The following is a 16,668-nucleotide window of genomic DNA, read 5'->3' on the forward strand; positions in this document are numbered from 1 at the left end:
AAAAAGGAGGCAAATGATGATACAACTGCCAATGGAAAGGATGAGACAGGATTCAGAAAAGAGACCAAGATTCTAAAAAGTAGAATATTTGGGAGAATGATGGGCCAATAAAAAAAATTTAGAAATGAACAGACAGCTAGAGTTTGAAAAACAAAGTAAGCTTTGTAGGCAACAGCAGGACAATGAAATGGAACTATCCAGCAAGAAGCTGGAACTACAGGTCTAAACCTAGCAACAGAGAATACACAGCAGATAGACAAGAAAGGAAACCTGACACCTGAGGATAAAAGGAAGCATATTCAGACATTGCTTCTAGAAACTTGATTGAGAAGGGTTCTTAAATCCTAGTCATACAAAAGAACTTCAGGTTTTTAATTTAGCAATTCTTCTTAGGACTGAAGAATGAGATCTAGGCAACTGTAGTTTGACAAAGCTCTAGAGGTAGTTCTGGTACACATATTGAGCTGAGGATCTTTTTTTTTTTTTTTTTTTTTTTAATGAACAAAAGAAACCAACCTGACATCTGAATGATTCATCCTCAGTCAAGTCCCAAACTGGCAAGTCTGCTGAACTAGCTTTGTGATTTCTGCACTAGCTAGAAAATGGAAGTATACAAAGTTTATGGTGGAAGCTATTAATAGCTACAAATAAGCAGCAACAGTAGAACTAAAAGTGAAAGAGTTATCTAGGATTTGGTATGAGTACTTTTAAAATGGCTATTGATGGATTCCAAAGGACAGATTGGTAAAGGAGCCAGAGTTAGCGAGAAAGAAGATAACTCAGTGGTAAAATAAAGATGGTATAAATGAATGACAAGATTTTTTTATTTAAAGATTCATTATTTATTTATTTATTTATGAATACAAACATTGGAGTGTAGGCCAGAGGTACAGGGCAGGTGAGAGGATTTACCAGAGACAGAATGGGGAGCACATCAGGCAGATCTACTGAGATACACTCCTGAGGAGAGCAGTGGGCAAGGTAGAAGAGGTTTACTGAGGGTTAGCTCACTGGCAGGGGATCTAACTCATGCCTCGGGCTGGCAATAGCTTCACGGTACTGAGTCTTTAATCTCTGTGCCACCAGGAAGGCCCTGACAAGGGTTTTAGTACTAATAAAAGTACCTGGCCCTGAGATAAGCACTTGACACTCCTAGAATAAATTCTACTTTGTTATTTATTCTAATTCTTTTTCTACAAATTTAATTTACAAGTACTTTAATTCAATTTTTTCACCTATTGTCACATGTCAAATTCTTTATAGTTTTCTTTTTTGTATTATATCTCTATCAGAACTTCACATTAATGATATGCTACTGGCTTCCTTAAAGAATTTTGAGAAAATATTAAAAATAGATCTACCATATAACTGAGCAATTCCACTCCTAACTATTTACCAGTGGAACACAAAAACACTAATTTGGAGGGAAATATGTATGCCTATGTTCACAGTAACCCTATTCACAGTAGTCAAGTTATAAAAACCTCAATACCCTTGGACAGACAATTGCATAAAGATGCAGTATATATATGCAATGGAATACTATTACACAGCTATCAAAAAGATGAACTCTTGCCCTTAGTGACAACATGGTACTGGAGAGAATAAGATTATATAAAATAAATCAGAAGGAGAAAGAGAAAAGCCTGATGGTATCATTAATTATGTGAAATAAGGAGAAAACAAAGGGTCAGATAAAACCAAGCCAATGACAAAACCATAATACCTGACTAGAAAACTGAGGCAACCTCAGGGAAAGTGACAGAGTAAGAGAGGGGAAGAGAGGGTCAAATGGAAGGTGGAGGATTACCAGGACTTTGGTGGTAGGCATGTTGTTAAACAAACAAACAAACATTTGTAGAAATCCCTAAAACAAATATAGTGATGTAAACCAATTTTACCTCATTAAACAAAACTGGAGGGGGAAAAAAAGAAAGAGCAATTTAAGAAAAGTGAGAACTATCCACCTTCATCTATGCTTGGTTTCTTTAAATAACATAGAATGTATGTTTTTTTGAAAAATAGAATAAAATTCAGCTGTGAATAGCACGTAGTCTCTTTTAAAGAATCAGTTTATAAAAGCTTTCCATATCCTGGGATAATTTTGCCAAGAAAACACTAATTTACTTTTTTTTCCCCTTTGCCATAGGCTGAAATGCAATAGTCGCTTAGAATTCTTTCAGTATAATCTGTATGTTGTGTTTATGTCTCCTTTTCCATTCCTTACCTTGCATATTTTTGCTAGTATTTTTTGACTTACTAAAAGAATCAAGGCTTATGAATCACATTTTTTTATCAGTCAAGCTTACTTTACTTTTTTTTTAAATAACATAACAGTTTATTTTTACATCATTCTGTGTATTTTTCCATCTCAGTTTAATTCCCCGTGGGCTTCCCATCACCAAATCACCCATGTGCCATCACTGTGGTCCAATGCATTTCCCTCCCCCCACTGTTTTTGATCCCATTCCCCATTCCATCCCATAAAATGTCTCTGGTATATAACTGTTTATTATTATTATTTTCTCGCCTGGTCCGTTATACTCCTGCTATTCCTGCAACCAGAATCATATTTAAAAAAAAAAAAAAAAAAAAACAAGCACTTGGATGATTTGTTCATCCCTTCTAGAACTTTTTATTTCATTAATTGCTGTTCTTTTTTTTCTTCCCAGCTTCTTTCTTATTGTTCATTTTCTAATTTCTACTGAGTGCCAGGTTCCTTCATAGTTTGTCTTCTTAATACTGAAAAAATTTAAGATTGTAAATTTTTATTTGAGTAATGAATTTTACTATGTTTTGATATAAAACTATCCCATCCTTTCTCCATATTTAAAATTCACCTTTTTTATTTCTTCTTTTATCCAGGGATTATCCTATAGTATGGTATAATTTCAGTAGGATTTTCCACATGATATAAATTGACTATCATACTTTTCCACAAAGGACAGTTTCAATATTTTCTCCTGGCATATAATGACACAGCTGGACCCCCAAGAGCCCACATACAAATCAACTTTTTAAGACAGTAAATACCCTCCCCCCAAAAAATACTTTAAATGATGAAGGAGATTTTCTCTACTTAAGCTCCTTGAAGCTGGAATACAAAATAATTAAATTATCAGGATTGTCCTTCTAACTAACTTTCTGTAACATCTTCTAAAGAATGTATCTCACAGCTATATGAAGAAAGGGAAGGATGTTAAAAAGCAAACTGTATTTTTTCACAGTCACTTCACTAACCTTTGATTAATCATTTACCAAATGTATTTGATTATCTCATTCTTTTATCAATGAATGTCTATTAATTCTCTTTGGGAAATACACATTAAGAAAATATATATTTCTTGGAGAGAAATTATAATCAAATTCTCTACCTCCTCTATGGGTTACTCACAACTGGGGCTTAGTAAATGTTTGCTGAATGACATAGTATCAGAGGAGATGTGGCAATAGTAGATGTTAGCGTATCTACTGCCATGTTCTCAGTAAGGTACAGACATCAGTTCAGTTCTCTTACCAAAGAGTACCAAAGTTTTGCATCAACATATAAAATTTCTATTTTACAGTTATATATGGAAAATCCTAGTGCTCTAGCCCTACCCAAATTCAAATATCAAAGTCTAACTCCCTAAAGGGCCAACGAAATAAAAATACTTTTATTTTCAATAAAAATACTGCATTTAAGATACTTGCAGAAGAATACAAAGGCAGATGTATATGTACAAACAAACACACACCAGCATCACCATCCCTCATCTCTAAGTTTGTAGACTATTAGACTGATGATTTAAGGTAGCACCAAATCAAGACATGTTCAGAAAAATAAAAGAGACATTTGCTTACTGATCCATTGCCCTTATTAAAATAAGCCAACATTAAGAACTGCATACTTCTGCTGCCTATTCATTTAGTTCTTATGGTTCAGTCACATAATTTTAGTCATAAAATAGAAAATCAACTAGGTAGAGCCAGAAAGCTTCTAAATTGTAAAAATAAAGACAATCTATATTTACTGAGTTAGAAAACCATGAGACATGACATTTTATATTGTTAGGTACTATTATTTGTCTGAAAGAACTTTGATTTTACTTTGGGCACACCCAGAAGGGATAGATCATACATGAGCTATGCTACTCATGGATTTCCTGTTCACCTTTGCCACATAAATAACTTCGCAGGTGCCTTTGTAGCTACAAGTTGCTATGTTTACAACCTACTCATGTGACCAGCAAGACAAAGAGAAATTTGCTGGGAGGATTCTATGGAAGACTGCTATTTCAACATAAGTAAGAGTCATATATGAAGACATTTCATCCCCACCTCATTGTTTCTCCTGAGGGCATTGGTATGAGGAAAAATAGTGCCTGGGATTGCAGCCATCACCCTTTCACCATGAGATAATAAGCAAAAGCACAAGGTTACAACATATTAAGAATAGTGGAATGGGAGGACAGTAAGACCCTGGATTCTAAATAACATCATTTACTTAAATGAATAAAATCTGAAGCTACTGCCTTCAGACTTATTAACAATAAATGTCCTTATGGATTATGCTCCCATTGGCTGCGTAAGGTGTGATCGCTGCCAATTGTATCCTGCTAATACCGTAGTGCTCTAAATTTTCCTATTGTTGTGAAGAATAAATTACTTATCAGTATTTCAGAATTTAAAATTTTAGAAAAAGAGGGGAAGAGTTTTTACTTTTCATGGCACACAGTATTGTATTTAAATTGTTTCTGCAAGCATAAAATGTTTTGTTCTAAGTAGCAGAATAAAAATAAAAGAACAAATAGGAAAAATTGATCCATACCCGTACCTTTCCGTGTGTTCTCCGTCACATCTACCCCAAACTGGATAATGTCACCGGAAAGAATTTCACATGGTGGACTTTCTTCAGAGCCTCGACTCAATCTCTGGCTATTTATAAAGGTACCATTACTACTTTTAGTGTCTTGGAGATAAAACTGCAAAAATAAAATAAAATAAAAAGAGCCAAATTAATATAATTACAGACTTACTTTTAATAATGTACTTCCAACTTTTCCAAATTGCAGGTAGATATTCCCCCCAAGCAATTCAACCAGCAAATGTCTTTCTTCAATATACATGAAATTAGAACCTTAAAATCGGATGATTTAAAAATCTAGCTAGACAAACAGTGCAATCACTATGGAGAACAGTTTGTAAGGTCAAAATGGTAAACATAAAGTTAGCCTATGACCAAGCAATTCTACTCTGAAGTATATAGTCAAGGGAACTAAGAACATATGTCCTCACTTACATTTGATGGAAACAAATAAAATGTTTCATAAAAAGGTAAACAAACTTGGTGATGGGAAACCAGCGGGGATTACAATTGAGATGGAAAAAAAAAAAGTACAAAATGATGTAAAAATAAATTGTTGTAAAAAAAGGTAAACAAAATGTAGCATTTACATAAAATGTAATATTATTTAGCAATAAAAAGAAGTTAAATACTGATTTATGCTACAACATGTATGAACCTTTAAAAACATTACACTGAGTAAAAGAAGTCATTCACACAAGATAACATATCACATAATTCCTTTTATATGAATTAACCAGAATAAGCAAATCCATAGAGACAAAGAGCACATTAGAGGGGCTGAGGTACCAGTGGAAGTGGGGGTGGAGAGGTGGTGTAGGGTCACTGGATGGGGGGTGGATAATGACTGCTAATGAGTACAAGGTCTCCTTTTGGGGTGCTGAAATTATTCTAAAATTAGATAGTGGTGATGGTCGCATAACTGAATATACTAAAACTGTGAGAGGGAAAGGATGTTCTGAACAAACTCTGCTGATTAGGTTTTGTGGACTCTACCCCCTATTCCCGTCACTGAACTACAACTCCTAGCAATACCAACGGGAGGACTTCGAGGACCCAAGAGCGGAGCTAAGCAACCATTTTGAGACTTTTGGGGATATAAAGGAGCCATGGTGAGCTAAGGCTCTCTGACTCTCTCTCTCTCCTTTGGCCTAGTGGCTGGTGGCTGATGACTTGGCTCTTGATGAGCTTTCAGTGTGCTATTGGGGTTCCAACTCAGTGGAATTGGTAGGATGCTTGGAATTGGTAGTTAACTTGTATCTCTCTCTCTTTCTTTCTCTTTCCCTAGGTTGTTCCTTTTCTTTTCCCTTTGTAAATAAACCCATTATTGACCATTTTGTGTGTGTGTGCAGTACAACAGAATCTTAAGTGCGCAGGTGAGGACCCACAGACAGGCAACTCACTTGACATTGGATTGCCCAATGTGAAACTACTGAACAGTATACATTAAAAGGGTGAGTATTATGGTAATGATAATTATGTCTCAATAAAGTGTTTTTTTTTTAATTTTAAGTCAGCAAAATTATAGTTCTATCTTTCCATCTCACTCCAACTTTGTAACTTAATTCCTAGGATATCTGGGTTAGATAACACATTTGGTGTCAGAACCCAGCACCAGAGCTCCTTCAGAAAAGTCTCTGATAAAGCAGACTGAAGACCCTAGAGAAACTATTAATAAAATACTGGAATCAAGTATGAAGATACTGCTTCCTGGCCTTCCTAATGTACTTTTCATCACTTGGGTAACTGGCCTTCTTTAAAAAGTAGAAGGCACAGTGGGAGACACAGGAAGTCAACCTATTTATTACCTAGATATCTATCCTAAAAGAAGCTAGGGACAACTGAGATCACACACAACAAACTTACTAAGAATAGAACAACCAATAAAAAAGATGTACCTTCCTTTTTGCATTTTTTCTACATTAACCAACCCTGCTAATTCTAACACTATTTTCACTGATTTCTTTCTGAAGAGGAAAGGATAGGAAAAAACTAGTATTTACTAAATACATGTTACTCCGGTAGGCTCTCATTTAACCTTAAGTTCTAAGCTACAATATAGCTGTTATTTTAAATTATAAGTGAGAAAACTAAGGCAGAGGCAAGTATCTCCAAAGGTCACAGAGCTAGAGAGTACATCAGCAAGAAGTCAAATAATAGAATTAAAAGAGCCATTTCCCCCCATTATTTTATACTGACCTTTATGTTTTATTTATCCTTCACTCCTCCCAAAAGCTCTCTTACAAAATGAAACACAATAAAATAATGAGCAATTTGCAGAAAATATAAAAATGACATTTCATTAATTCTTCAGTGACAATTTAAAAACCACCAAGTGGTCTATAAATAACTTATTCTTTGTTTATAATTAAAAATGAGACCAGTGGTTATTTTGGCTAGTAATTTGGATATTTAATTACAGATCATTAAAGAAAAAGATTGTGTGTACATTTTGCAAATCCATTTGAAACCTACAAACTGGAGCATTTTACACCAGGGAGATAATCACTGGCAATATTAAGTAGGAAATTTTATCATCAAACTTTTTTCTATACTAGAACCTACTATTATACTGTATAAGGAGTTTAATGTGTTTTTTTTAAATAAATACATTATAGGGAAATAGAACAGCATCTGGATAATAATTTGGCTATTTTCAATAAAATGTGTGTAAGTCAAATAAAGGATCATATTACTTAAACAGTGGTTTTCAAACTTCAACTCTACATCTACTAGTGTGTTAGTCAGTGTACTGGGTTGCAACTGTTTGTTTTTTGGGCTATTTTAAACATTAAAGAATATAGGTGGTGCAGAGGTTAAAGTCTCAGCACTATCAAGCTATCATGATTCCAATCCCCAGCCAGGGAACTAATCTACACATGGTGCAGCAACCTCCGATCTTAACTGCTGTTCCCTTTGGCAGTGTATTTCAACAGATCTGCCTATTCTGACCCCCACTTTATCTCTGGTGAATCCTCCCCCCTCACCTCCCCATCTCTGGCCTATACCCCAGTTCTTGTATATGTAAATAAATAAAAATAAATCTTTAAAGAAAACAACAGAAAAAGAAAATATGAAATAAGGCTCAGTACTGTTTGGTAAATATGAGTTTTTAAAAAGTATGTCTATGTTTGTGTTTCTATATACGTCAAAACCTCATGTCTGTAGTACTTAAATAATACTAAAAGTATAAATTGTCTTTGAAAAAAGAAATTTATTTATTTATGGATACAGGCCAGAGATACAGGGTGGTGAAAGGATTCACCAGAGACAGATCCAGGAGGAGAACAGGCAGATTGATGAAGTACACTGCTGAGGGGAGCAGCAGGTTAAAACAGGAGAAGTCTGCTGAGCCATGTGGATGACCCCCCCACCCACCCAGGGTGGGGATCAAACTAGCACTGAAGCACTGTGGCTAGCTTGCAGTGCTATGCCTTAACTTGCTGTGCCAACAGGTAGGGCCAAAAGTATAAATTTTCTAATGAAAAAAATTTCAATCAGTTCTAATCTTGGTTTTCTTTATTCTGACAATAAAATAAAATGAAAACTTATTGGCATTGCAGTCTAATAAAACTCTACATGATCTGGCTCCTAGTTCCCTCTCTAAACTTATTAACTTCCATATCCTTTTTAGTCGCATAAGCTTCAGTCTGGGTCGGGAGCAGCTGCACTTGTGTATAGCTAGAGCACATTAGTTTACTTCTCCGTGTATGTATTTTCATTGGTACAATTTAACCTTCTGTTCTTGCCTGTTTTAAAATATTGAAATTAAAAATGCAGATTCTATACCTCCTATGGAACAATCTGCCATTTTGCAGCCTACAGGGCACAGAAATTTTTCTATTTACTACCAGACTTAGTTCGCGAAAAGCATAATGAAGTGGATTTGTTTGTAAGGGCCCAGGAAGGGACTATGCTTACAGTCCCTGGATTTATTTCCTATAAGTAATATGCTAGTAAAGGCTTTGTCACATTCAAACCCAAGCTCTCTCTCTCTCTTTGCTAATAATCTTCTATCATGCTTTCTTTAAATCTTCTTAGATCAATTTTGATTAACCTCAAAAAAAAAAAAACCCAACTTATTACAGCTTTCCAGTTTTTTATTTTCAAGTAGCCTAAGGAATACACATGTATCTCTGTGTTTGCAGGAACCAGCAGGCATTTACTTTGATGCTGAACAGGGAATAAGTAGTCCTGAATTCATAAAACCTCCTATAGCTTCTAACTGGAGCTCAACTTTCATTGTCTTCAGGTTTCATTTTTAATTAAATCCTCACTTTCCACTGAATGAATGCTAAGCTTGCAGAAAATAGATATTGATGATGATTCTTTAGTACTGAAAGAGGTTATTCTTGTTCAAAAGTCATTTTTCTTTGTCTCTTGCTGGTTATTACAACTACCTTCAATGCCAAAGCATTTCACAGGATGCATAATTTGTTCTTTGGCTTTCAGAATGTTCTTATTGCTCATTGCACAAATACATTTTGCATTATTTTCAATTTGCTACAACCTGTAAATACTTTCATTCCCACTATAATGAAAATCAGATTCTTTTTTCTCCTTCTACACAGGTTTTGCTATATCTAAGAACCAACAGATTAAGAACATTTAAACTACAACTTCAAAATAAAGCACAAAGTACACATGCCATAACAAGAAGCCAGAAATGCTAAGTCTATTCTGGGGAGTTTTTAAAATGTGAGTGCAAAAATCACATCTATTCAATCTGCCTGAGTGACTAAGATAGCAAACAAAGTGACTAAGATAGTAAAATCAAAATACCAAGGACAAGATTTACAACAAAAGTAGGTGACAAAATATCCATGTAAGCTCAGAATACATGTGTGGGGAAATCCATCAACAGCCATAAGATCTGCAAGAAACCAAGATCCAAGCAGGAACATACATAGGGAAACAAGGGTGAATTTGAGGGACTTTTGAAAAATATCAAAAAAAAGTCACTGAACATTTAATTTGAGAAGTGAAGCTGAAAATGGGAAAGATCTAACACAATTCAGTAACAAGCGAGTGTGAAGTAAGTTCTGAAAACATCTGGAACATTCTGAGTCATACAAGTTCTTGAAACTAATCTACCAACCAAACTGCTTTCCAGGACAAGCCTCCACAATAAGGGAAAGCTGCTGGTAGTGTTAAATAAAAAAAATAGTGGTACACGGGCACAAGAAACAAGGAAAGAAAAAATCTAAATAAAAATGGAAAGGGGGAAAGGAAGCCACAGAAAATTTTGAACATTTCACAAAAGAACAGAAGAGGGAGCTGTGAAATTAGTAAAGTTATCCTGAACCTGAACCATGACCCCCCACCCCCACCCCCATCTAAATTCAAACAACACAAGACAAACAAAATTTCACATAGAAACAAGCAGGAAAAAAAAAATCAGTGTCTCATTCCATAGTTTTATAAAGTAAACTAAAAATACAGTAAGATCCTTACAGCATGAAAGACAAACCTTAGGGACAGATCAAAATGATATGAGTTACTTCAAAACAAACTAAAAGAAATTAATAAAATAAGGTGTGAAAAGACGTAAATTACAATTACAAAAGTCTTAGAAAAAAATGAGAGAACTCAAAAAAGGTAAGAATGACAGAAAAAAATCATTTCCTTTTGATTAAATATAAAATTAGGACATTAATGATTAAATATAACAATGTTAGGTATTAGAGCTCATAAAATCCAGCAAAGGTGCAATTTACAAAATAAACACAGATCTTATAAAAAAAATCCATCTATAATAGCATCTTAATAAAATACCTGGCAGTAAACCTTATAAGAGGAAAAAGACTTATTTACTGGAAACTAAAAAATATTGCTAAAAGAAATTAAAGAAGATCTGAATAGAAAATATTTTGTGCCCATAATGCTAAGGCATCAATATAAACCAAAAATATCTACAAATTCAATGCAATTGCTATCAAATTTCCTATCAAAATTCCAAAATTTTTTTGCAAATAATATGGAAAATGTGTTCCCTAAATTCATATGAAGTTGCAAAGGAACCCAATTAAGCAAAAAATTTTAAAAAGAGCTAATATACAGATATACAGTTCCTGAATTCAAAACTTATACAAAACCTTAGTAGTCAAAATAGCATGATACTGACATAAGAACAGAAGAGTCTAGAAATAATACCATATTTTTACTTCAGCTAAATTTCAACAACGGTGTAAAGTTCACTCAAACCAGGAAAAAAAGTGTCTTTCAACTAACAGTGATAAAATGCAAAATATTAAAGTTGAACACTTACCTCACTGCATATGTAAAAAGTCATTCAAAATGAATCAAAGACAGTAAGTGCTAAAACCACAAAATTTTTTTCACACATTATTTTTCAAGTGTTTTTGTTGTTGTTTGACTTTGCCCTTTCCTCTATATTCCATCTAGATTTTCATAATGCATTGGTACATTGAATAGAGTCTCATAGGTCTCTTAGGTACAGTTCACTTTTCTACATATTTTTCTTTCTGGTCCTCAGGCAGGGTAATTTTAATTACCCTTTCTCTAAGTGTTTTAATTTCTTCTTCTGCCTACTCAAATCTAACACTGAACTCTCTTCCACAACTGCTGAATTTTTATTTCAGCAATTGTGCCTCTTACAATTTCTATAATTCCATTGATATTCTCCATTTATTCACATATTATTACCCCAATTTCCTATAATTCTTTGTCCCTGGTTTCCTTCAGCATTTTATCTGCTAAGTGGGTAATAACTTCCTATTTGTATGCCATGAAATTTTTTTTTGAGAACTTAACTTTTTTTTTAAAGATTTATTTTATTTATGCATACAGAACTGGGGTACAGGCCAGAGGTACAGGAGCAGTGAGAGGCTTCTCCAGTGAAGAACAGGCCTACTGATGAAGTACACTGAGGGGAGCAGCAAGCTGGTCAGGAGAGGTCTGCCAGCGCTATGTGGATCACCTCCGGGGCCAGGGATGGAATACGCACTGAAGCAGCTGCAGCTAGGTTGCAGTGCTGTGTCCTAACCCGCTGCGCCAGCAGGGAGGGCTGAGAACTGGACATTTTTAATATTGTAATGTGGTAGCACTAGAAATCAGGTTTTCTCCTCTCTGTAGGTACTGCTGTTGATACTTGATGAATGCAATAGGTGTTTAAGGACTTTACCAATTTTTTTTATAACAACTATATTTCTTGTTGTGTATTATGATTAAAGTCTCCATTCTATTATCTCCCATAGTCAGCCAGTGACCTGACAGGTATTTTCAAAAATGCCAGAATCCAAAAAAACAAAATGGTTGGCCCTCCCTGGTGGCGCAGTGGGTTAAAGCACTGCACTGAGAAGCTTAAGCCACTTCCGCATGAGTTCGATTCCCGCCTGCCCTGGAGGTGACCACATGGCGTGGCAGACCTCTCCTGGCCCGCTGCTCCCCTCAGCAGTGTACTTCGTCGATCTGCCTGTTCTGCTCCCCACTCTGTCCCTGGTGAATCTTCTCACCCTCTGCACCTCTGGCCTGTACCCCAGTTCTGTATGAATAAATAAATCTTTTAAAAAAATGGTTGATGGTGGTCTCTTAAAATCCCCTTGAAGATTACAAGAAGAGCCATTTTAGCCTGTGTTGTTTGAAACAACGGCTAGTCTCTTTGTTGCCCATCAGCAATCAAAAACAGCAATTAAAGCACACAATCATAATTTCTGAAAACCAAGCAAGTCACAAGAACCATGTGCCACCATGTACACTAACTGTAGACTAGAGGATAGAAGATGGTAGCCACATGCAAAACACAAATTTTCAGAAAGTTGCCAGTCTTTTTAAGGTTTAACCACTCTTCTAGATTCTGCACATATTTTGCTAGACCCCATAGTTCCAAAATACTGTAGGTAGTTCATGCTAGCTATTTTAATAGTGGTCTTGATAAAGGAATCAATTTTTGGACCTTCCTTCTCTCCCATTTTCCATGATGTCACTCCCACTAATTATATTTCTTCATACAAATATTTTCTTGGGGAAATGTAAACAAATCCCGTAATCTACAATAATAACTACCACTTACTGACTGCCTACTGTGTGCAGGTACTTCTGATCTTCACAATTCTACCAAGTCAGCAGTACTACCTCCATTTTATAGATTAAAAAACTGAGGCTCAGTTATATTAAGTAGATTACCATGTTCTCATGATTACTGCAGATCTAACAGCTATTCCTTTAAAACCTCCACACACTCCACACAGAGGCTAAACACTCTCTGATCTTATGAAATCCCATTTTATTCATGAAGTTTTCCCAAAGCAGCTAGAATAGAGTCAACTTTAACTCAATCTTCAAGGTAAATCACTGATTTATAACATTTATTTGGTACCTGTCATGGAAAGATTTCCTATTCATAATGGCAAATGCAGGCAGATCTACACTGAGATTAAAAGAGTAATTAAGTATCAAAATCCTAAAAGGAGGGCTACCAGAAGGAGAGGAAACACAGAAAATTAGTAAAATGTTCTTACCAAAATGAAATTATCACAAGTAAACTAAAATGAATTTGTCGACATACCACTCAAGGGACTTATAAATGTTATGAATTTGCCAGGATTTTCTTCCACCTCCAAGTGACATTCCAGAAATGTTCATTATATAGTATTTTTTTAATGGAGCCACAATTCACAAAAGAGAATGAAAAAGTATTTTTGTCTTTCTACACAGAAACAAATAAGACTATGAAGCATAGATGTAGAGGAGAATTTTTTTTTAATTTAATGAAAATATATATAAGAGCTAACATGATTACATCCTTCTTAAAGATGCAATCAAACTGTAACAATCCTTTACAGAGAATCCAAGGCAAAGTAATTAGATTTTGGAATTTCAGCAAGACACAAAATAAACATATCATTAGAACATTAAAGTTCTGAAGGGAATCTACTATTGAAAGCCTACACCAAATTCTAATTTGGAGAAGATTAGCCTGTTTCCCACATTCCAAAACTAATGGATCAAGAAGCAAATCCTGATTTTCTCTTCTTAGTGTCTCAGACACAGCAAGATACATTCACCGTTATCTTTAAGGCTCCTATTTAAGTTAACTGGCATTGCAAAACAGATACTGATCCGAAACTCAATTGTCCAGACCCCAAAAGTTCTTATTATCTTAAAGGATGTCAAAAAATTAAAACTAAAATTTTAAATAACACTGTATTAATAAAAATGCAATGTGGTTTAGTATATTAAGGCTAGTATAAACATATCATGATATTTTATTTTAAATTTTAAACACATTATACTCTATGATGTTAATCATGTTAAGCCATCCTTATGTCAGTTTGAAACAACCAAATAATAGAATCCCTACTCTTTATCTCTGATAGTCAAAGTCTCTCCCACAGAATGATAGCCTTGCTTGTCACAAAGGGAAATCATCATGATCACATTTGTGGGAAATATAGAAGGTTACAATGTTTAAAGTATGTAGCCTCTTTATTGTTAAATACCACACACAATCCCCTCCATAGAAGTAAGGACAGTTGATATTGATTTATACAGTCACTAAGTGGTAGGAGAGGAGAAACTAAAATAAAAATTTTCCACTAAAGAGTGGCAAAATTGGCAAAACATAGGAATCTAAATCTTCACTACACACAAAAAAACCACAAAACTGCCCACACATAAAACTATTTATTTGGCAAACAAATTCAATGGAAATGCTAAAAAATGCAAATAGTACATCTGCCACCAAAAAGAACACTTGTAGATTTTTAATATGCTTTAAAAGGTAATGGAGAGGCCCTCCCTGGTGGTGCAGCGGGTTAAAGCACAGCACTGAGAATCTAAAACCGCTTCCGCATGAGTTCGATTCCCGCCTGCCCTGGAGGTGACCACATGGCGTGGCAGATCTCTCCTGACCCGCCCGCTGCTCCCCTCAGCAGTGTACTTCGTCGATCTGCCTGTTCTGTTCCCCACTCTGTCTCTGGTGAAGCCTCTCGCCGCCCCTGAGCTTCTGGCCTGTACCCCAGTTCTGTATGTACAAATAAATAAATCTTAAAAAAAAAAAAAAAAAAGGAAATGGAGATAATCACGATGGCCTTTTCCATTCTTTAGACACAACCACTCTGAATGAATGCCTTATAATTTTAATACTTAAAATACCCCACCCTTTTACTTCTATCTCTACATTTTAAGTGATAGTTAATTCTTCAAGAAATTTATCACAAGAGTCTTAAAATTCACTTATTTCATGTTAGAATACTACTAACATGAAAAAGAGAACAATTAAAGTCACTAATGACTATAAGTAAATAAATAGAAATAATAACACTGCAATTTATGAAGCAATCATTTAACTCAGCAGGAAAATGACTATTGAATACCCTCCCCCCAAAAAAGAAAAACCCTAAAATGTTGACACAGTGCAGAGGGTCCCATCTTTTTTTACTGTACACGAGTCAAAACTCCAAAACACAGTCTATGACTTTCAATGTACCTCATTATATCTATTGCTTCTCTGGAGAGATAGAGATAATGGTCCCAATTAAGAACAATCAATTCTTTTTTTTATTTTGAACTGAAATTTAATAATTGACATTATCCCACTTAACTTCTACCTCTATTTATGGCATAAACAAGGACTTAAGCATTTCTCCCTAGGAAATTTTTAGGGTTAAAGCTGAAGGGATCATGAAGCAGTAATAAGAAATAATATCAATAATAATCTCTAATGCTGATAACCCACTGGGGCACCCAACATGTTACTGTAACAGGGTGGTCCCTAGGAAAAACGGAAGTTCCAGGTTCCCTGCCCCACTCAGAAGGAGGGTGGAGCTGAGCAGAGAAAAAGGAGAGAAGAAAAGGATAGAATGAAGCAGGATGGAGAACGAGGAGGAGACCTAAGGAAGCCACATGGAGCAGCAAGCATGTGATGAAGAAACTGGACTGGCTAAGGCAGATGTGGGTGAGATACCTGTAAGGAGGTGACTATTGATTTTGATTTTGCTCTTTTCCTCCCAGATTTGTCTGGCCATTTCTGACCCTTTTCCATGGGTCCCGGCCAGAAGGTGCTTTAGTCTAGTGGCAGGCTTTCAGGCCTTGCTTTGGGCCAATCCCTTTTGGGTTGACTTTTGCCCACGAGGGGATGGGTAACTTCAGGTGTTTGATTTAGAAGTTATATTCTTTGTGGTCCGTATTATATTTATTGTATTAAAGTCCCTTTTCATTAAAGTTTTATATGTATTGTCTTGTTGCAGCGGATGGCAGAACCCACTTAGTGCAGGCAAGTTTTTGGAGCTTCAGGGGTTTCCCTCTCCCCCTGTCCTCTAACAGATTTGCTGCCCTATAACATTACCAATGCCCAGAAATTATGATTCATAATAACCTCAATTCCTCCCTTTGTTCCCTTCCCATCACTGTTTCTATAACCCCAGTCCAAACATCACCACACTGATTCCAGGCTCTTAATTCCCCACACCAAAATAGAGTCATACCGAAAATACAAACCTGATCACATTCTCTTTATAAAAGAGCTGTTGACCTGCTGTTGCCTTCAAAATTATATCTGAGTTGTGATAACTTTCAGATTTTTTCAAAATGACCCCATCACCTTATTTAACTTGATCATCTACTCTTTATGAGTATCATCAATTCCCTCTTACCTAACTACTAGCAAATTCCTACACAAACCATAGGCTTCTCTGTGTGGGTTTGCTTATGCCACTGTGGATCTGAAAAGCCCTGTTTTCATCCATCTATACTCTTGTTAAAAACTTCTTTCAGAAGAGATGTGGTACATATATACAATGGAATATTACTCAGCAACCAAAAAAGAGAAACACATGTCTTTTGCAGCAACTTGGATGGAG

At 35.4% G+C, this 16,668-nt stretch overlaps 1 protein-coding gene across 15 annotated transcripts in view; it reads right to left on the bottom strand.

The window, feature by feature from the left end:
- SLMAP (sarcolemma associated protein) overlaps positions 1 to 16,668 on the bottom strand; it is a 127,985-nt gene that overhangs the window by 65,052 nt on the left and 46,265 nt on the right. For all 15 annotated transcript variants that reach the window (XM_012720323.1, XM_012720314.1, XM_012720316.1 and 12 more), the window contains exon 3: positions 4,817 to 4,964. In XM_012720323.1, coding sequence (XP_012575777.1) covers positions 4,817 to 4,964 — 148 coding nt within the window. The remainder of the gene's footprint in view (positions 1 to 4,816; positions 4,965 to 16,668) is intronic.

Source organism: Condylura cristata, unplaced genomic scaffold (genome assembly GCF_000260355.1).
Source record: "Condylura cristata isolate star-nosed mole 26May11 unplaced genomic scaffold, ConCri1.0 scaffold00004, whole genome shotgun sequence".
Classification (NCBI taxonomy): Eukaryota; Metazoa; Chordata; class Mammalia; order Eulipotyphla; family Talpidae; genus Condylura; species Condylura cristata.